The sequence below is a fragment of the Phodopus roborovskii genome, unplaced genomic scaffold (genome assembly GCF_943737965.1).
Source record: "Phodopus roborovskii unplaced genomic scaffold, PHOROB, whole genome shotgun sequence".
Lineage (NCBI taxonomy): Eukaryota > Metazoa > Chordata > Mammalia > Rodentia > Cricetidae > Phodopus > Phodopus roborovskii.
The window spans coordinates 56,091,943-56,113,532 of record NW_026126480.1 but is presented as its reverse complement, the minus strand read 5'-3'; the positions used below and the strand labels follow the sequence as shown (position 1 = coordinate 56,113,532).

The following is a 21,590-nucleotide window of genomic DNA, read 5'->3' as shown; positions in this document are numbered from 1 at the left end:
GTGACCTAATACTTCCATCTGCTTTGGCTCAGATGTCACCTCATCTAAGGAGTTTGCTCCTCCTCTGTGTCCAATAACAGCACCTCTGCTTCCCACCACTCCTCCTCCTGAAATTTACTGAGTACCTGCTACCAGCCAAGAAACCCTTCTCTGAAATTTCATTGAACTGGGTACCCTGTTCAGGTGGTGTTACATAAGTGGCAAGTTGGATTTTGTGATTGAATCTGCTGTCCTAACAGCAATGGCAGAGAAAACATACAATTCCCAGCTGCAGGCAGCCAACAGAGTGATGGATGAGGCTGGGAATGTAGCTGTTGGGACAGCAATTGCCTAGCACGCAGGAAACCTTGTGTTTGACTGCCAGCACTGCTTAATGGTAGCACACTCTGTAATCCCAGCACTTGGGAGGCAGAGTCAGGGAGATCAAGAGTTCAAGGTTGAGGCAGAAGAGATGGCTCAGCAGTTTAGAGCACCAACTGCTCTTCCAAAAGACCTGGGTCCAATCCCCAGTACTGACATGGCAGCTCACCATCACATGTAACTCTGGTTCCAGGGGATCTAACGAGTTCCCTTCTGCCTTTCTCCGTCACCAGACACATACATACAGTCATAACATCCACATACATAAAATAAATAAAACAAAGAAACAAAGAATTAAAGTTCATCCTCGGTTTCATAATAGATTTGGGGGCAACCTGGGCTATGTGAAACCCTGCTTTAGAAAAAGGCAGATTCACAGGAAGTAGGAGAAATGGCAAGTATGGCAGAGTCCCTCAGCAGGGTTTCCAGGTCACCCATGTGGAATGGGAGAAGGTGGTCACCATCTAAGCTGGGATCTGAGTCATTAAGAGGAGGAAAAAGGGTTTCTGACAGAGGGTGCAGCATAAAATCCAGAATTCAGGAAGAGGTCAGGGAATGTAGCTTAATGGTAGAGCCCCTTGTCTAGCATGTATGAGGTCCTGAGTTCAAACCCTAGTGCCCAAACTGAGACAAAACAAAAAGGGCCATGTCACTGATCTGTTGTATGAAGACAGGACTAAATATGAAAGGTAAGACTTCTGTGTACTTCAGTGCTAGAATTTACCATTCTCTTGCCTCAGCTTCCTTGGGTCTGGGATTAAAGGCACACACAGCACAGGTAGCTTCCCTGCCCGGCTCTTAACTCACCCAGCCAGATGTTCACCTCACAAAAACAGGGGTGTGCTATGTTACTGGAGTGAAGGAGAGAGAGAGAGAGAGAGAGAGAGAGAGAGAGAGAGAGAGAGAGAGAGAGAGAGAATAGAGGCAGATGTTTGAAGAGGGCCAAAATGATAAGAAAAAGCATCACAGCTGGAGTTGATGAAACCCCTGTGGGCATGAGGAGAGGGGGGAAGCTGGAAGCCACTGGCCCAGCCTGTGCTGGGAGTAGATGGGATGCAAAAAGAAAGGAGAATGTCTTTTCTGAAGAAAACACTTGTAGAGGGGAGGCCCTAGGGCAGACAAGAGGCAGGGAGGACCAGAGTCAAGGAAAACTAGTCAAGGAATCCTAGTATGTTCAGAGATGAAGCCCAGGGTATAGGAGCAAGGAAGCTAAAATTAGATTCTCCCTGGGAAGTTGGGGGACTTTTACCTGATAGCTATAAGATGACTTTCCTTCCATATTATACCTCCAGGAGGAGGTGGTCCTGTCACACACACACACACACACACACACACACCCTTCCCTCCAGTCCCTGGCACCCGAAGACAACACTAAGCAGGAGAGTGAATGAGTGCCTGAGGGCTATACAGGTTTGGAGGAGAGGCTGCAATTGAGGAAAGGGGAGGAGTAAAAGGGGAACGACTTAAGGCATTCTGCTCACCCTCAAGTCCCAGCACCTGAGAGGAAGAGAAAGGAACATCAGAAGTTCAAAGCCAGTCTGGGGTCTGTAGCAAATTTGAGGCCAGTTTGGACTACATGAGACCCTGTGTCAAGAAAAAGAGAGAGAGAGAGATTGTGATTATCCAGGGGGAGGTGGAAGAGCTGGCAGAGACACTGCAGACATGGAGGAGACAGGGGATTAATGTCCCTGTCCATGAAGTCAGATAGAGAGTGGAGAAGCATTTCTTTACCCCAGGGGAATGATTAAGGAGGTGTTCATTGAAAGCATCCTCAAAATGGGAGGATGTTTGCCAGAAAGAGGAAGGGACCTTTCCTTGCCAGGCCCTGCAGCTCTCTCATTTAATTCTCAGGACCGCCCCTGGAATGGTTTCTTTCACAAATAAGGAAATTGAGTCTTACAAATGTTAAGTTACTGCCAGGCACCAGTGGTGCACAACTTAAATCCCAGCACTTGGGAGACAGAGGAAGAAGGTAGCTCTCTGAGTTGGAGGCCAGGCTGATCTACAGAGTGAGTAGGAAAGCCAGGGCTACACAGAGAAACCCTGTCTCAAAATAACAACAACAAAAACACAAATAAAAAAAGAATTCCCAATCCTCCCTTCCCTGTCCACCCCAAGAGATGGATCTGGATGCTTCCCTGTACCCTACATCCACTCCACTCTGCCAGTGAACCCTCTGTGCCTGCCTGAAGTGCACATTGCCTCCTGAGCTGCTCCCTCCCTGTGGTGGGGTACAGACTCACTCCTTGCCTTGCACAGACTCTTTTCCCTCCTTGTCAATTCAACAGCCCATGGGGCTCTAAACACCTAAATCAGCTAGGAGACCCTTCCTCCGAAGACTTCCCAACAGTATTCTAAGTCCTCAAGTCTTTGCACTTAGTACCTGCCTGAGTCCTATCTGCCCTGGTCATACTTTTTTTTTTTTTTTTTTTTTTTTTTTTTGGGTTTATTATGGTATACACTGTTTTGTCTGTATGTACTCCTGCAGGCCAGAAGAGGGCACCACAGCTCTCATTACAGATGGTTGTAAATCACCATGCAGTTGCTGCTGGGAATTGAACTCAAGATCTCTGGAAGAGGAACCAGTGTTCTTAACCTCTGAGCCATCTCTCCAGCCCGGCCATACTATACTTAACTAGGAATGCCAACTAATAGTGTTTCCATTCGAAGGAGCTTGGACTCTTTGAGACATACCTGCCTACCCAATGCCCTGCTCACAAGTAGCCTCATGACTTGCTCTTTTTTGTTTTGAGACAGGATTTCTCCTGTAGCCCTAGCTGTCGTGGAACTGGATTTGTAGACCAGGCTGGCCTTGAACTCACAGAGATCTGCCTGCTTCTGCCTCCCAAGTGCTGGAATTAAAGACATGAGTCACTGTGCCCAGCTATGACTTGCTCTCTTAATCCCTAAAGATTTTAGGTCAACTATCACATCATGTTTCCCTCCTCAAGCATCCTAGTTATAACTAAAAACTCTGCCCTTTCCTGGCATGGCTTATCTCCCTTCATGGAATCTAGGTCACATAATGTTCTGTGTATATCATTTGTTTAATTGGTTTATTATCTCCTTTCTAGAAAACATCAACAGTGCCTTTCCTGTTTGGTATTATTTTCTTCCTTCTCTTTCTTTTTAAATTTTTAAAAATGTTATTTTTCGGGTCAGTTGATGATGGCAACATGCCTTTAATCCTAGCACCTGGGAGGCAAAGGTAGGCAGATCTCTACAAATCGAATTCTGGGACAGCCAGGACTATTAAAAGTAGAAATCCTGTCTCGGAATTTTTTTTAATGTTTCTCTAATTTATCTGTATGCACCATGTGCACGCAGTGTCCATGAAGACCAGAAGAGGGTGTCAAATCCTGTAACTGGTATTACAGACACCTGTGAGCCAACATGTTGGGTGCTGGGAAGTGAAGCCCAGTCTTCTGGAAGATCATCCAGTGGTCTTAACCTATGAGCCATCTCTTACCTTCTCATCTCCGTTTTCTTTTCTGGAGACAGAGCTTTTCTAAGTATCTCTGGCTGGCCTGAAACTTATTAGATAGACCAGTATGACCTCAAGCTTCCAGGGATCACCTTCCTCTGTTTCCATAGTGCATAGTCACAGGTGTGAGCTATTGCACCTGGCTTGGCATTGTTTTCTTTGCTGCTTAGAACAGAGCCTACAGTGCAGGAGGCACTCACTGAATATTGCCAGGCTACACTTCTCTGAGCAATAAACGTAAGATAATGATTAAAATCTGAAAAATCCATGAAGTTTAAGTCTGGAATGCTGGCTGATTCTCTGATTTTTTTGTGTACCAGGGAAGATTCTGGAGTGCGTGGTGGGGGCGTGTAGCTCAGTGACAGAACTCTAGCCCTGGATTTGACCCTCAGTAGAGGGCAGTAGCAAGGGAAGGGGAACACCCCAAACCAAGCAAAACAAAAATCACAAGAAAGCCAAATCTCTGATTCGCACCACCCTACCACAGACTCCAGGGTTCTCAGGGGTTTGCAAACTGTCCTATATCCTCAGGTGATTCCCATGCAAGATTATGCGAAGGTGTTTGCACAGACTAAAATAAATACGATCCAGGACACCTGAGGTCTTATTTTAAACAACTCTTACACAGTAGTTGCACACTCATTTTCCTTCAATGCAGTGAAGTTTAGGACTGCAGTAACTTTTCTGTCTTCTGGGTTCAGCACAGTGTAGGTGCACGTTAATGTTATGTGAATGAATGTTAAGCAGGATGAATGAATATAGCGGTACTGGTTAGAAAAGACACGCAATGCCGAGGGTCATCTTCTAGAAGGCCTGAACATTTCCAGAGACTCAGCTGTGCCAGCGAGCCCGCTAAAACGGCCCGCGCCACCGCTCATGGAGCCTCTAAGAGGCGCGCAGCTCCAAGCCTGCCTGCGTTCTCCTGCTCCGCGTGGTCGTTTCCATAGCTACAGGCGCGCACGGGTGAAGGGAGGGGCCTGCGCGTGCGCGTCACTCTTAACGCGACGCTCCGCCGCGCCTCCCGCCTTTCTGGGTCTCAGGCTCTCCGCGCGCACGGCGACCGCTCCACCTGCGCGCCTTCGCGCTCGCCGCCCAGCTCTGTCCGGTTCTGCGCCGGCGCGGGGCCCGCTAGGACGCGCGAGGGACTCGTGAAGCGCATGCGCAGTGTGCGGCCCGCCGCTTTACTGTCGTTCGGCCACCGCCGTTGCCGCCTCCCTACCGGCAAGTGCCGAGGGTCGCCGCCGCCGCCGCCGCCGCCGCAACCATGGGGGTAAGTGGGGCTGGAGAAGTAGTGGGAAGTACATAACGGCCCTTCATCCTTCGCGTTCTCATTGTTTCTTGAATTCCCTCACGTGACCCTGACCCCTTCCAGCCTCACGTGACCCCGGCCCCTACTGGACCCAGAGTCCCCTGTTGTAAGGACCCCCAGGTTGAACCTAGCCCAGGAATCCTTTTGGGGTCCCCTTCTACCTTTCCCCTCCGCTCTCCGCGCCCCTCGTGCCCCTTCCTGTCTTTCTGACCTCCTGGTGGGCCTCCCCACTCCCGAGCCCTGTTGCGTCCCTGAGGTCAGCCCCTTGCTCCTTGAGGTCACCCATCATCTGGCTGTCACGGTCCCAGCGGTTTCCTGCAACTTGGACTTGAAGGAAACTGAGGCCGGGAGGCAAGAAGGCGCATAGCCAAGGTCACACTGACAATGGCTTGGGCGCTGGACCCCATCCCGCGTCTCTGGAGTCCCAGTGGACTCTGCTTTCCGCTGCTCTAACCTCAGTCCAGGCGGTTCCGCTACACGTTTGAACCGTCGTTACCAGCTTCCTCTTGCTCCTGATAAAAGTCTTCCTTCCCACTGAGGCCTGCCCGTTCAGCTCGTGGCTGCAGTGAAGTGGGTCTTAGGAGGTTGGATTGTTCTTAGTCATGTCATTGCAGGTGGCTGCAACGGGGGAGGGGGTGGAGGTGTACAGATGGGCAGCGAGAATGGAGCCACAAGTGATGGCCCCAGCCAGGATGCATAGTAACCACCTGTTAAGCGCTGACAGTCAGAAGATGCATTTCCATTTCCTTTTCTGGAATGTGCAGATCTAGGGTTGGGCAAAAGCAGTCTCTTGTTTGTGAGTTCAGCCTACTAAAAATGAAACTGGCCTTTCTTGATCCTGGCTTATTAGGGGTCGTGGAATTTGCAACACCTTTAGGGAGTCCTGACTTTGGAACCAAATGATTCTGTAGCAGCTCCATCTTCTATGGCTAGAGGCTTGACATTGCCAGTGATGAGGCCTCTCTTGATTTTATTCTCCCCATCAGTGATGCACATGACCTTCCTCCTAGGATAGTGGTGAAGATTGAACAAGATAATGGATGTAAATAGCCCACTAGGTACCTTATAAACAGTGGCTATTCTGCTTGTATTCTGAAACTCACCTTAGCAATCTAAAATAGATTGGGCTTGTCCTTACTGTCACTAACCCAATCATCTTATCAGATGAAAATAATCTAGCTTGTGTCAAAACCAACCTTGGGGGTCTGGGATTATATAGTCTTGTAGTAGATCTGTAGTAGAGTGTGTGCTTAGCATGTATAAGGCCTTGAGTTCAACCTCCAGCATCCAAAACAAAAACAAAAAACCCAAACCTCCCAAAGCATTTGTCATAGTTCAGGCAGTAATTTTTACTGCTATTTACCTAATATGAAGAAAATGAAGCTTAGAGACCCTGGCATATTTAACTTAGATTTTAGTTTGTGATCCTAGGTCCCAGCTGTTGTTGAAACTAAATAAAACCAAGTTTCTAGTATTACTCAGTAACTGCTCAGAATCAGCATGGGCAGCATCCACTTCCTGGTTGTTGGCACGGAAGTTGTAGAACCCAGATGTGCTGCAGACTTTGCTTCCTTTGGAGGTGTTCTTCACACAGTCCCCTTCAGGGTCTCCTGGCCTAAAAGAGCAGCAGAGACTTGAATTACTTAACCTTCACTGGCTTAGATGTGGAGTTCTGCCATTACTCTCATCAGGCCCCACCTGCATGGCTGGAAGTTGATATTTCATATAGCCCCTCCCTCATTCTCACAGGAGGTGGTACCCTGCTTCTTTACTCAGGCCAAGTGAGAGTGGCAACAGGTGAAACACTTTTCTAGGGTTCTTCCCTCATCCCACCCCCTCTGAGATAAGGTTTCTGTGTGTAGCTCTGGCTGTCCTGGAACTCGCTCTGTAGACCATCTTGACCTCAAACTCAGAGATCGGCCTGCTTCTGCCTGTGCCTCCCAAGTGCTGGGATTAAAGGTGTGTGCCACCACTAACCGGCTTTTCCAAGGTTCTTGTGCACCAGTTGCTTGAGTGCGAGTAAACATTAGCTCTCTTTGCCATTGCCAAAGCCAACAGAAGCATTGACACTGAAACCTAAGTAATATCAAATCTTTTTGTGCTGTTTGTTTGTTTTCTCTTTTCTTTCTTATTTTTCTTTGTGATTCCTGGGCCTCTTAGAACTGTGTAGAGTTACTGCTTTAATAAGAATAGTAAAGGGGATCAGATCTGCAACCACAGAGTGAAAGCAGTACTTCTGTACTATTAACATGAGCTTCACGTGATGTCGTGGGGAAGACTTCTCAGAATGCTGCTGGTTCTATGACTTGAGTTAGTAGCTTCTCTAAGCCTCAGGTTTCTTGTCACAGCTGAGCTATCAAACACATCCTCTTTAGAAAATCAATGGCAGAAGGCTAGGGATACTTAGCTTTCTGTAGATGCCTGCCTAGCATGCATAAAGCACTAGGTTGGATCCCTGGCACCATATCAGAAGGCTGTAATTCTAGCACTCAGGAAGTAGAGGCAGGAGGAGCAGAAGTTCAGGGCCATCCTTAGCTACATAGCAAGTTAAGGACCAACCTGGGCTGTCCCTAGTCCCACCCCACCCCTGAAAAAATGCACCAGTAGATTGTCCATCACCAGTGGGTTCCGATAAACAGACCAGTTCTAAATACAGTTCCTTGCCATTAATGAGGTTGGATCCCAGCACAGGTACAACCAAAAAGTTTATATCTGTATAGCAGCTCCATTCCATGGTTGAGGAAACTGAGGTTTTGACACATTGAATAACTTGCCAAAAGGGTTTTAAGTAACATGCCTAAAGTCACAGCTATTAAGTGAAAAGAGCTGAGAATCAAATCCAGATCTCTCGACTTAAAATCCACACTCTTTTTATTATATAAAGCTCCCTTGGGAAAGACACTTAACCACAATGAGCTTTACTGTTCACTGTGCTTATTTCCCATTTTAATTAGGCAAGTTTTTCCCTGGTCCCTGCAGGACAGCCTTACCTCCACAAGGCTGCAATGAAGCTAATTGGAACAGTGGGAGACCACTCTAACTGGTGCTTGCTGGGGTTGAGGGAGCGCCCCTGCCTGTGTGGCCCAGCCTGCATCCACTCCTCACTCTGTGCTGGAAGCCAAGTGCTTAGGGAGTGTTTTCATTATCTTGGTCTCCGTGGTGGCAACCTTGGGCCTTAGTTTGAGGGTTGCCTGGCTCACCAGTCAGCCTGCATAACTAGTCTTAGGAGCTATGTCCCTGTGTTCAGAAATGAGGTGCTGTGGGGGAAACCCAGATTTCATGTTTTTGGGGGCCTGGGAGTCACACTTGCCTTCCATCACCTTTACTCCTGACCCATACTGTTATGTGACAGTCCAACAATCTGTTGGCTTGGCACTGTGGAGAGAAGGACCTTATATCTCCTGTGAAGGTGAAGATACGTTGCATCCCGGTCTCCCTGAAGATGTTCAAATAGTCATTTGGGGGTAGTGGGTGGGGCATAGCCTGCTCTGGTTGATGGAAAGCTCACATTCCTGATACTCTATCGTGAAACTTCGGGACTTTGTCTTGTTTTCCTTGTCCCTGCTTCTGCCTTAGCATGGAGGTAGGGTATAGTGTGGCACTGTTGGAAATTGATTCCCAGGTAGATAGGCATCAAGAAATGAGTTGCTGAGTGGTTGCCTGAGAGCACTTGAGGCCTGCGGCTTTGTCTCTGCAGGGTATGAGAAGGTCTTTGTTTGGTGATTGAGTTGAAGTTTAGGTGCACTTCTGCCCCTGGGAGAGGTGGCCTACTGCACAGACACTGCATCTGTGGCCTGGCTACTTACTGCCTGGGGAACTCTGTATGTCTCATTCCCTTGAGCCTCAGTTTCTTAATGTGTAAAGGTAAGTGATGGCTTCCACTTTGAGCCTTGAATCATGTATTCTGTGAAAGTGTTTTGTTAACCAATTTCAGTGTTGTCCTGAAGCCCAGATTCCCGGAAGAAAAATGAATACTGGGAAACCTGTCTAGGGGAGGGGCCACTTGTATATCCTTTTGCATCTCTGTGAAGGCAGCCTCTGGTTGGGGGTGTGGCTAAGTGTTAGATCACTGGCCTGGCATGCAGAAGGCCCTGAGTTCCATCCCCATTACCACAAAGACAAATTCCTGCTCTACTCTGTATGTGCCTTTGTTGGGGGAGGTGAGACATGAGAGCTAGTCTGGCTCCTGGCAAAGTGCTGGTAAGTAGTAGATGCTGCTGGCATTTTGTGTGTTAGATAAATCTTGAGTTCTGTGTCTTTTTCTTTTACCTCTTGGTTGCTGAAGCAGGAGTCAAGCAGTGATGTTCCTTAGAACATCCAAGTTGAAATTATGCTTTGGAACTTACCCAGCTGTTTGACAGCTGGTTTTCAAATCATGTGAATGTGGATTATTCTGTCCTTGTCCTAGGGCCAGGCAGTGCCACCGTCACATTGGCGTTGGTGTTACTTGACCTCTTTCCAGTGAGCTGTAGGAGAGGTGGGGCTGGAGTCAGGAGATATAGGCTGCCTGATCCTCCCTGGAGGGTGAACAGGAGCTGTCATTGAGCACCTTTCTGTAGCCTAGTCATGACAGCACCAGGCAGGTATTGAAGCCTTACTCTGAGACCAGGGCATGAGGCTTGTTTGTTCTCAGATCTGGCAGGAAAAGAGGAACAAGCATCTTTGATGAGAAAAGTTGGGGCCATGGCTCACACCTTTAATCCTAGACTTGGGAGGCTGAGGCAGGACAATTATTGTTCTGTTGGAGACCTCTCTGAGCGACAGTATGAGATGCGAGTCGCGCGCACACACACACACACACACAATGAAGGGGGATTTTGAGAGGGCCCCACATTAGCCTTCAGATAGTATCTGGTCAAGATGCAGGTAGGAAAACCTTGCCTTTGCCTGTCCTTGCTGCCTGTCATTCCCCTGCAGCTTGGTTTTGGTGACCTTGTGGCATGTCTGCCCTGAGGTGAACTGATGAGGCTCACCTTTCACTAACAGTGCATGGTGTGCCTGCCACTCATTGGCATTCGATGGGCAGAGCTTCTGGGAGTGGCTGTGTGTGTTCTGTGTCTTGAAGCCATTGTGCCCTGGCTTTGACGTGCATATGATCCTGAATCCACAGTGGTGTGGGGTGACTTCACATCCTGGGAAGCTCCCCTAGATGTCCCTAACAGTGGGTGCTCCCCTTAGGAATGTGCTTAGGCTGCAGGGCCGTCTGCACTAGCCAGCATCACACAGCAAATGAGTGCTCTTCCTGGAAGTGATCCCTGCCTCTCCTCCTTGACCTCAGGACCATGAGGGAACAGTATTCCCTGCTGGGTCACACACCAAGGTTTCCTGTTGCAGGGCCAGGTCAATGGGTGCTAGGCCCCTCGGGTTCCTCTGAGGGAGTAGCCAGAGCCCTTCTAATGGTAGTGTTTTTCTTTTTGCAGCGAAAGTCGAGCAAGGCCAAGGAGAAGAAGCAGAAGCGGTTGGAGGAGCGAGCGGCTATGGATGCTGTCTGTGCCAAAGTGGATGCTGCCAACAGGGTGACTGTCCTTTTCAGTTCCTCCCTCTACTGTAGCTTGGTTTTTATTTGACTTCCTGGCGCCACCCAGTGGCAGATCTACAGCACTGTACATCAGGCCTATGGCCAGACAGTTGGGAGGAGGCCTGTTGCTTCAGTGCTGAGGGACATGTGAAGAGGCTAGGCTACAGGTCTTACTGATGTGGAATTTGGGGAGGTTTTTTTTTTTTTTTTTTTGGCTAATTTGCTTTTTTAGTGAGGAAATCTTATGAGACATGGCACATGGTGTTCTTAAGCCTTCCTTCTTTCAAAGGTTACTGACTACTCATGGGTGCAGTAAGCTCTGCTTTACCTGAGGCTTCAGCTGCCTGGTCCCTGGGGCTGTAGTCAGAGGAGGAGTAGCTGTGAATCAGCTATTGAGGGGAGGGGGCCTGGGAGTTTTTAGGCTGAGCCTAAGGGTTTGGCCTTGATGGTGAGCTTCCTGCCTCATGCTGTATTTCACATTCTTTTTTTCCCTGAGTGTGTGTGTGTGTGTGTGTGTGTGTGTGTGTGTGTGTGTGTGTGTGTGCGTGCGTGTGCGTGCGCATATGAGTGTGGGTGTCCATGGAGCCAGAGGTCTCACACCTTCTCACCAGTGTCTTCCTTCATTTTGTCTACTCTCTTTCTCTTCACAGCTTGGAGACCCCCTGGAGTCATTCCCAGTCTTTAAGAAATACGACCGCAATGGGTGAGTTGTGCTTAGAGTTTCTAATAATTGTCTCCTGAGGGTCCTTGGGTGTTCATTCCTCCAGAATCTTGCATGTTTTAGTCCATTATGAAAAAGCAACAACTAGCGCCTCCTGTCAATGCAGTCTCTCAGTTAAGGTGATGCACGAATTTGTAGATGTGCAGAGATTGTGTGTGTAACTGAAGCCATTTAGGACTTAGGACTTATAATTTTCTCTGTTCAAAGCCCCAGACAGCCAGATGGTGGTAGCGGCAGTGCACGCCTTGAATCCCAGCTCTCGGAGGCAGAGGCAGGCGGATCCATGTTAAGAGTATGTGTTTCCTTGCCGGTTTGGTTCCACCGCCATGCCAGCTCCAAATAACACACAGAGACACTGTATTAGATATAAAGCTGTTGGCCAGTTACTAGTTTCTTATTGGCTAGCTCTATCTTAAATATTAACCCATTTCTATTAATCTAAATATTTCCATATGGTCTCATCTTACCGGGGAGAGGACCCAGACCTCTCTTCTCTCCAGTCTCTACATCTTGACTCCTCCCTATTCTTCCTCTCTCCTCCTTGTCTCCTAGTCCCTCCTATCTTGCTTTCCTATTGGCCAACAGTGCTTTACTCATTAACCAATAAGAGAAACATATTTACAGAATGACATCTCCCATCATCTCCTCTTTTTTGTCTAAATAAAGAGAAGGGTTTTAACCTTAACATAGTAAAGTATATAACAAAACAGTTATCAAATAAGAACCACAGTTAACAATATTTAGTCCATTAACATTTAGTAAGATTTAAAGAAAATATTACATCATCTATCTTTGTGAGTCTAAAGTCCTATATGTTACTTATCTTTAATCCTAACTAAGGAAAACTATAACCATAACTATCTGTCTTCAACTCCATCAAAGACCACAGAAGGATAATATGAACTCTAGAAATGACAGAGACATCTCACTGCCTGGTCAGTCACCCAAAGTTCTTCTGTAATGTTCCATCTTCAGTCTATAGGCCATGTGTCTGTCAGACTCCTCAGCAAAGCAGGAAACTTTAAACTGTCCTCCTGTATTGGCAGTTTGTCAGTCATTTTTCTCTGTGTCCTGCAGACTGTCTGGCAGACTCTTCCATGAAGCAGGATCTCTGTAGCAATGTCCATCTTGAATCAGCTGTCACTTTTCTGTGGGTCCTGCATGTCCAGTTTATACAGCATAAAGTCAAACAGTCCAGACAAGAGCAGTATCTTGCCCAATGCCATATTGGAAGTAAACTCCATAACGAGTTTCTTCGATGTCTATATTCCTTTCTGATGCAGGTGATGTTGCCAGGAGCAGTTATGTCTCACTGTCAGGAAAAACCCTAAACCATTTAAAATGCCATATTCTGTAGGTCTTTTAAAGGTTTGAAGAATGCCTATCCATCTCAAATACATCTTTGTGTATCTTCAAAACCTAAATAACTTAACTCTAAGTTTTGACTACCATAGGTAATTATCTATAATCTGTACTACATTATACATTACATTTCTAAATGAGCTATATAAACACAATAGCTAGACAAGAGGAGAAATATACATATCACAAAATAGACCTTAAATTTGTATCAATAAATGAAAATCCATTTTAAAACAGTGTTCACTTCTATACCATAATCCCCTTTTTACCTTTAAAAAGATTGGTTGTGGTTATTAACCATTTATAGCCAACCCCATATAAGTGAAAACAAACATTTATAAATGATATTTGGGAATTTGGGTGTCGTTCTTTCCAAACTGCTTCCTGCTGGTAGGGGGCACTGTCATGGGAATCCTAAGAAGATGTAGAAATCCTGGCTTTAGTGGTCTGCAAGGCTGCCTTGCCCAAGCTGTTTGAATGTTGGATTCCTAGGACACTGTTTCAGGGGGTCTGGCTTGATCAAACCACGTTAGTCTGGAAGGAATCCACAACTTTTTATTTTCTGTGGAAACAAAAATAGAAATTCTTTTCCCTAGTAACCTGTCCTCAGACTTAAATTTTGGAGTCAAAACATTTTTGAAATATATAAATTGAATTAATCCAACAGCATTTCTTTTAACAGTTGTTATTTCCTCAGCAGTCAAATGATACAAAGGACAATATAATACTGTACAGTATCCCAGTATCCAGATTCTCTTTTCCATTTTTACATGGCTTTTTTTTTTTTTTACTCTATTTCTTCTACTTCTATTTTTTTCATTTTTTTTTTGAGACAGGGTTTCTCTATATAACTTTTATCTGTCCTGGAATTAACTCTGTATACCAGATTTACTTTGAAATCGCAGAGATCTGCTTGCCTCTGTCTCCCGAGTACTGGAATTAAAGACGTGTGCCACCACACCCAGCTACTCTCTGTCTTTTTATTATTCTTTCTTAAACCATTTTATCCTGTTTCTTTTTCTATTCCAAGCCTACATATATTTTTAAAACACACTGTAAACCTTTAGCGGTTTTTCTTATCTGAATCTGTCTTTACTGTAAATTTTTATCTTTTTCTGGCCACGATCTTTTATCTGGTAAACAACAACATTGCTAAAATGAAAGCCACAGCTGTATTAGCAGCAGTCTATCAAAGATGGTGGCGGGTACCATTTTGTTATGAGTAGATTTTTCTTGCCGGCCAGCCCCAAATAACACACAGAAATGCTGTATTAGATATAATGCTGTTGGCCTGATACTAGTGTTTCTTATTGGCTAGCTCTATCTTAAATATTAACCCATTTCTATTAATCTAAGTATTTCCACATGGTCTTATCTTACCGGAGAGAGGACCCGGACCTCTGTTCTCTCCAGTTTCTACATCTTGACTCCTCCCTACTTCTTCCTCTCTCCTAGTCTCCTAGGCCCGCCTATCTTGCTTTCCTGTTATTGGCCAACAGTGCTTTATTCATTAACCAATAAGAGAAACATATTTACAGAATGACATTTCCCATCAGTTCTATGTGAGTTTGAGACCAGCCTGGTCTACAAGTGCTAGTTCCAGGACAGCCTCCAAAGCCACAGAGAAACAAAAATACAAATAAAGAAAAACAAACAAAGAATCAGATAAAGCCAGTTGGTAGTGCATGCCTTTGATCCCAGCACTTGGGAGAGGCGGATCTCTGAGTTTAAGACTAGCCTGGCCTACAGAGCTAGTTCCAGGACAGCCAGAGCTACACAGAGAAACCCTGTCTCGGTTAAAAAAAAAAAAAAAAAGATGATGATGAAACTTAGAAACTTGTTGGCCTACCTACTGTCAAATTTTATGATTGGGAATTTGGGACTCAGAAAGTTTGAATGAGGGTTCTGAGTTTATGGAGAGTATACCTCACATCCGAAGGAGCTTTTGATTCCTTATAAGTATTGATTCCTTATAAGTGTTTTTCCTTGAGTATACACTGTATACTTAGTCTGTTTTGCCTCAGTTTTGTAATCAGAAATGGGTTTTAAAACTTGGTTTGGAGAAGCAAAAAGATCATGCGTTCGAGACTAGCCTGGGCTATATAATAAGACTTTGTCTCAAAGATCAAAAGATGAGGGAGAGAAAGTAGATTGGGGTCTGATGATTTCTCCCTTAGGAGTACAAGGGTTGAGTCCAAAGCTCTGGCCTATGGAGCCTGCTGACGGTAAATGTGGCTGTTGTGACTGCTGTCCCAGCTAATTAATATTCAGGGTTGGGTTGCAAGCCCTTCCCCTCTGTCTTTTTTATACTGCGGTATTTTATACTGTATTGACTTGCTCCAGGAAGGTCAGAGGTAACCTTTTTTCTGTTGTGGTGAAGAGGGGCTGGACTTTTGCATTATGCCCCTGGAACAAGCCTTATGAACCTTAAACCTTGGTTTCATACCTGTCAAATAAGATGATGCTACAAACTTAAGAGGTATACTGACAAGATGAGCAAATACCCAGGTAGAAAGTGGACAAGGAAGAGAGGGATAGCGGTGTAGATTCCAAAGCCCTATGGCTTTTTATAGATTTGTGGCAATCATGGAATCAGTTCATTGATTCTTATATCTTCCCATCTGGGGTCTGACATATGACACTTCCTACAAGCTTTGTTATTCTATTTCTGGGAAGTCATGGTATGGTTTAGGAATCTCTTTTATGATTTTTCTTCGTGTTTTCATGTGCTGTGTTTCTATTGACTTCCAAAAACCTGGACCTGCTCTGAAGCAGTCCACAACAACAGGCTTGACTGCTTTAGTGCCTTGCTTTTCATATGGTCCCTGTAGATGTGACCCTCCTTCAGCATACCCGAGACAGCACTTGAGAAGCTGATGCAGGGGCCCTTTACGTGAGTTTGAAGATTGCATGCTAATTCAAAGCCAGCCTGAGCTTCATGGAGAGACCCTGCCTCATAAAAAGAAAAGAATGCAGATTACTGTAGGCTAGACTTTGGCTAACAGGTGCAGAAACTGGATTTAGATGGTTCTAACATGTTGGTTCTTGTGGAAGGCTCTTCTGAGGAAAGAATTTAAGATCTTGCCAGTCAGCAGAGATGGCTGTGGCATTTGTTAGGAAAATTGTGTCACAGGCTCCTGAGAGATGCTGATGTGAGTGTTCTTAAAGGGTTAATTTTTAGGCAGGGGTCTGTATCATTTTAGTAGTTGGGAGGCTAAACAGAAGGCCCTTGAGTCCAAGGTGAGTAAGGGGTACATAGTGAGGCCCTGTATACTCCCCCCACCAAAAAAAAAAAAAGGCTAGCTGGAGGTGGTGGCACACACCTTTTAATCCTGGTACTCAGGAGTCAGAGGCAGGCGTTTCTGCTTGAGTTTGAGGCCAGCTTGGTCTACATAGTAAGTTCCAGGGTAGTCAGGGCCACTCAGAGAAACCCTGTCTCACAACAGACAAAAAGGCTGATTAGGTGGTTCTGCAGGTAAGTGCTTACCACACAAACCTGATGACCTGAGTTTGATTCCCGGGTAGCTCATGGTACAGGAAGATGACCTATTTACCAAAATTGCCCTGTCTTCTGTATGAGTCTTCTTTCATACATACCACACATACACACACGCCTTTTTTGTATGTGTTTCAAGACAGTCTCACTATATAGCCATGGCTGGCCTGGAACTAGCTTGTTGTGTAGACCAGACTGATTTTGAACTGTCAGAAATCTGAATGTTTCTGCCTCCTGACTAACGGTGTGCTCCACCACACTCAGTATTTGTTTCATTCATTTTCAGTTTTATGTGTGCATATGGATATGTATGCAGGTGTCCTGAGATCAGGTGCATCAGATGGACTCTGGGGTCAGTTATGAGCCATTGGGAGTGACCTGATGTGGGTGCTGAGTGTCAGACTCAGGTTCTGGAAGAGCAGCAATTGTTCTTAACTGTTCCCCAATTTTTTTTTTTTTTCTTCCCTAAAAGCTTGAGTTTTCAGACTAGTTCCTCTTAATTTAGTTGGAAAAAGGGACCTTAATGCCTAGAGCAGTGGTTTACACCCTGTCCTACCTATGTAATAGCTATCAGTCCCCACTCTGTGTCATGAGGAAGATGCAGGTGGGACCGGGCTGGGGGAGGGGTATTGAGCTGTAGTCTTCTAGAAAGGCCAAGTCACCCAGCTGCTTTGAAGAGATAATAGGTAGCTAAGAGAGACCTGGTCTTGTGAGGGGCCAGAGGGAGGAGGGGCAGAGATACAGTTAGCAGGACGAGTGCTTACAAACAGGGAACAGAGTGTCTCTGCTAATTATTAAAGGAGACAGACCCGGCAGTGGTGGCGCACCCCTTTAAACACAGCGCTCAGGAGGCAGAGGCAGGCAGATCTCTGTGAGTTCAAGGCCAGCCTGGTCTACAGAGCAAGTGCCAGGACAGGCTCCAAAGCTACACAGAGAAACCCTGTCTCGAAAAACAAAAAAAAGAAGAAACAAAGAAAGTGGGGAGCCTGAGCAGGTAGGGGAAAGCAGAGGTAGCCAAGAGCAGTTGACAGAGTGACTTTGATTAAGACACTACAGGTAAGGCAGAAAATAGGCCCTGTGGCAGGGTGGTGGCCTTGTGATGACAGTTGTTAATCCTAGGTCTGAAAAATAGCTTTTCCCTGTAGGGTGCCTGAGACTGGCATGCCTCCCTGGCAAACGTTCAGGAAGAAATAGCAGTGTCCTGGTGAGAACACTAGGCCTGATGCCTCCCTGTCCACTCCTCAGGTTGAATGTCTCCATTGAATGTAAGCGAGTGTCTGGATTGGAGCCAGCCACTGTGGATTGGGCCTTTGACCTCACCAAAACCAATATGCAGACCATGTAAGCATGCCCGACCAAGGGCAGCCCTGCACCCCTGTGATTTTTTTCCAAGGTCCCCCGTCCTGATTGCCACAACTCCTCAGGTATGAGCAAAGTGAGTGGGGCTGGAAGGACCGAGAGAAACGGGAGGAAATGACTGATGACCGAGCCTGGTACCTCATTGCTTGGGAAAACAGTTCCATCCCAGTTGCCTTTTCTCACTTCCGGTTTGATGTGGAGTGCGGGGATGAAGTCCTGTACTGGTAGGAACTGAGGTTTAACGTGGGTAGAGGGGGAGGAGACCAAGTGGCAGAGCCCATTGAGCCTCGCTGGGTCTGAGGCTGCAGGCTCCTGCGGACCTGGACCCCCTCTATGGCACTGTCCTATGCACTCACTCCTCTGCTTTCTTTGTTAGCTATGAAGTTCAGTTGGAAAGCAAGGTACGGCGGAAAGGCCTAGGGAAGTTCCTCATTCAGATCCTGCAGCTCATGGCCAACAGGTAAGAGCTGCTGCACTGAAGAGGCCACTGATCTTGGGCTTTCTCAGAGGAAAAAGGCTCTAGACCCTGTCAGAAAGCTGACCCTGCTTTGCTGTGGCTCCTGGTTAGAGGACAAACGGGCAGATCCCTAACACTGAGGCACTCTGCAGGGGTGGGAGGGGCACAGTGCCAGGGTGCCCAAGACCTCTGCAGGTAGGAGGAGAGCCTGAAGGACTCTTTGTGTTTTGTTAATGTTGTTGTTTGAGACAAGGTTTCTCTGTGTAGCCCTGGCTGTCCTGGAACTTACTCTGTAGACCAGGCTGTTCTGGGACTCCTAGAGATCCATCTGCCCCTGCCTTCCAAGTATTGGAATTAAAGGTGTGCACCACAAACGCTGACTCTCAACTTGTTTTTTGTGTGGGTGCTTTTCCTGTGTGTATTTATATGCACCATGTTTGCTTGGTACCTTTGAAGGCCCGAAGAGGGTGCCAGATTCCTTGGAACTAGGGTTACAGATGGCTGTACATTACCGTGTCAGGGCTAAAGATTAAACCCCAGGTCCTCTGCAAGAGCAACCAGCGTTCCTAACCCCTGAGACATTTCTCCAAACCTTGTAGTTTTTTGTTTTTTAAAGCTATGTCTTGGGCTGGGCAGTGGTGGTTTACACCTTTAACCCCAGCACTCAGAAGTGTTCTTCACACTGAACCATCTCTCTAGCCCCTTGATTCTGTTTCTGGAAGGTGCTCACTCTGCTCTCTTCTAGCACACAGATGAAGAAGGTGATGCTAACTGTATTTAAACACAATCATGGCGCCTATCAGTTCTTCCGAGAGGCACTACAGTAAGGAGCAAGGCCCTGGTGTGATCCTTCTGGGTGGTTAGGGCACTTCCTCTGCTGGTTCCCAGGTACCTGCTTGTTTTCACCCTAATCCAGTCAGTGGTCCACAGTGATTGGGGTTTGTGAGATGGTGTGCCAGTGCCCTCTGACTTGGTTCCTGTCCCTCAATCCAGAGGTGTCAGAACTGCTACAGAAGCTCTCAGCTAAGGAGCAAAGTCAGCAGTCAACCCTTTCTCCTGTCTGTCTTGCAGGTTTGAAATTGATGACTCCTCCCCCAGCATGTCTGGTTGCTGTGGGGAGGACTGCTCCTACGAGATCCTGAGCCGAAGGACCAAGTTTGGGGATAGTCAGCATTCCCACACAGGCGGGCACTGTGGTGGCTGTTGCCACTGAACTCCCAGAGCCATTTGCAAGTGAAGTCACTCTCCTTAGGCCTGTCCTCTTCCCTGGTCTTAAGCCACTTGCCAGGTACCCAGAGCTGTGGGTGCCTTAGCCCTGCATGGGCCAGGCATACCCTGAGAACACAGAGCCCTAGGGAGCAGTGAACCCAGCTGCCTTTCCACCCCTCCTGGAAAAGCAGAGTGCCGGGAGGGAACACAAGGAGAGCAGGCTGTGAGAAGGATCCTTGTGCAGTGGCTGCCTCCTTGCTTAGCTCTTGGGCTCCTAAAATGGAAGGTGGGCCCCTTGTCTGCAGCTGGATTTCTGACAGGGCCCCACACCATGCCCCATATGGACAAATGGAATGTTTATACCCACCTTTGTGAAAACACCTGGAGTCTGCTGGTCCCCAGAAAGATTGGATGCAGATATGGGCACACAACAACCCTTGGACCAAGTGCTCTTTCGAAGACCATGTAGATTTTTGATGCCAGGATGCAGGGATTTATGCCGTGTTCTTGTAGATCTACAGTGTGGAGTCTTGGGACCAGCCACCTTCAGGAGGGAGACTGTCTCCATCACGGTCAGTAAGGCAGAGAAGACCGGGAGAGCCGACAGTCTCTTATATGTTTGCCGCAGGGATGCAGCGTCTCTGGGCATTTGGATTTTGCTGCATTTCTCATGATCTTGACTCAGCCTTTTTACTCAAGAAGGAAACCACAGTCCTGCCTGTTGTCACACCTCTCGCACTTCAGCTCAGATACCTCTGTTCTTAGTCCCAAGGGGAATAACGTCAGGGAGCCCCTCTTCTTTCCAGAAGGACCCCTCCTTCTTGGTATAGTTGATACCATTTCATCCTACTCTTGGTGCTGATAGCTCTCTGCAAGTGGGTCAACCCGCTCCCCCTCCCTGCCTGAGGGGCCCCAGCCAGCAGCAGGCCCCTTTGCCTGTTCTCCCCAGCCCCATCCCTCACTGCCTCCATGAGGCACTTGAGCCACTCTCCTGGCCCCACTGGGATACATCAGGGATGCCTTTCAGTGGCTCACCGCTGCTTTTCTGTCACTGGTGTCACCCTGCAGTGGCTGCCTTCAGAGGATGAAGCGAGTGCAGCCTTAGAGCTTGAACTCATCCTGACCTGGGCCATGTTCTTCCAAGGAAGCAAAACCAAACCCTCACTTGCCACTTCTCCATTGCCATCCCTGAGTTCTGCCTTGAGGCATGGCAAAGAACTTGCCTTTGTGTGGTTGCTTTCTGAGACTTCCTGACCTCAGTGTGCTCACCTCACCCCCTGCCTGACTCTGGCTGTCTGTCCTTGTAAGTCTCCCCGGAGCAGTCACCTCCCACTCAGATCCTTGCTTGCATGATAGCCTGGACATGAGGGTCCTTTCTTGTCAGGATCTGTCCTCTGTGGAGCACCCTGTGCTATCCTTAGCCCTGTTGGCTGTGCCTCGGAGAGGGTCTTGCAGCTTTACACTGGAATAGGTCTACCTATGCCTGGCCTACTAGCTATAGCTCACCAGGCTATACCCCTGGTGAGAGTTGAAGCTGCCCAGAAGGGATTGGTAGACTCCTTCCAAGAATCATGAAACAGGAACATGCTTGGAAGAGTTACTCCCTGATCCTTGTCTGTCTTAGATCATGAATTTCTGATACCTCCCTCTTAGGGGACCAAAAGGAACCCCAAGCATAACCCCATGTGAGGTGAATTGAGTGTCTTGTCTCCAGTCACTGGACACCTGGCACCAGGGCTGTCATGGTGCTCAGTGCCTGCCCTGCTCACCCTCTGCAGGCCACATCCCCAAGGGCCCTTCAGGACCTCTCACCGGACCAGAGGGATGGTGGCCAAGACCATCTCCTGTGGGTGTTGAGCCCAATGGTTTATCAGGCATACATCATCTTCCATCCTCATGATTTTAAGAAACAAGGTCTAGCCGCCTATACCAGGCTCTTTTGTTTTTTGTTCAGGATGTGTTAAAATGTTTTTAAAGGTTTTTGTTGTTGTTGTTTTAGTGAACTTAATCCCATTTCAGGTTATTTTTGTTGTTGTTAAATGTGTATGGTTCTTTTTTAAACTTTCAGGGTGGGGTTGCTCTTTTTTTTTTTTTTTTTTTTGGTTGGTTTTTGGTTTTTTTTTTTTTTTTTTTAGTTTTTTTTTTTAGTTTTTTTCTTTTAGAGGAAAGTTGGAAGATAAATTTTTTGTTTTGTATATTTTTTTCCTAGCAACTTGTTATCACTGGAACCAAAGGGGGAAAGCATCTCTCTTTGTGTCAGTATAATTTGTATGTCATTAATAAAAGACACTTTGTTCAGGTGCTGGCATGGTGTC

The 21,590-nt window shown here is 46.9% G+C and overlaps 1 protein-coding gene across 1 annotated transcript; it reads left to right on the top strand.

The window, feature by feature from the left end:
* Positions 1–4,902: 4,902 nt before the first annotated feature.
* Positions 4,903–21,370, top strand: Naa40 (N-alpha-acetyltransferase 40, NatD catalytic subunit). Its single transcript, XM_051193859.1, is given in 9 exon segments — positions 4,903–5,086; positions 5,089–5,114; positions 10,574–10,669; positions 11,322–11,374; positions 17,496–17,591; positions 17,675–17,833; positions 17,986–18,069; positions 18,812–18,889; positions 19,138–21,370. Coding segments are annotated over 9 exon segments (819 nt in total). The 5' UTR covers positions 4,903–5,001; the 3' UTR covers positions 19,280–21,370.
* Positions 21,371–21,590: the final 220 nt, after the last annotated feature.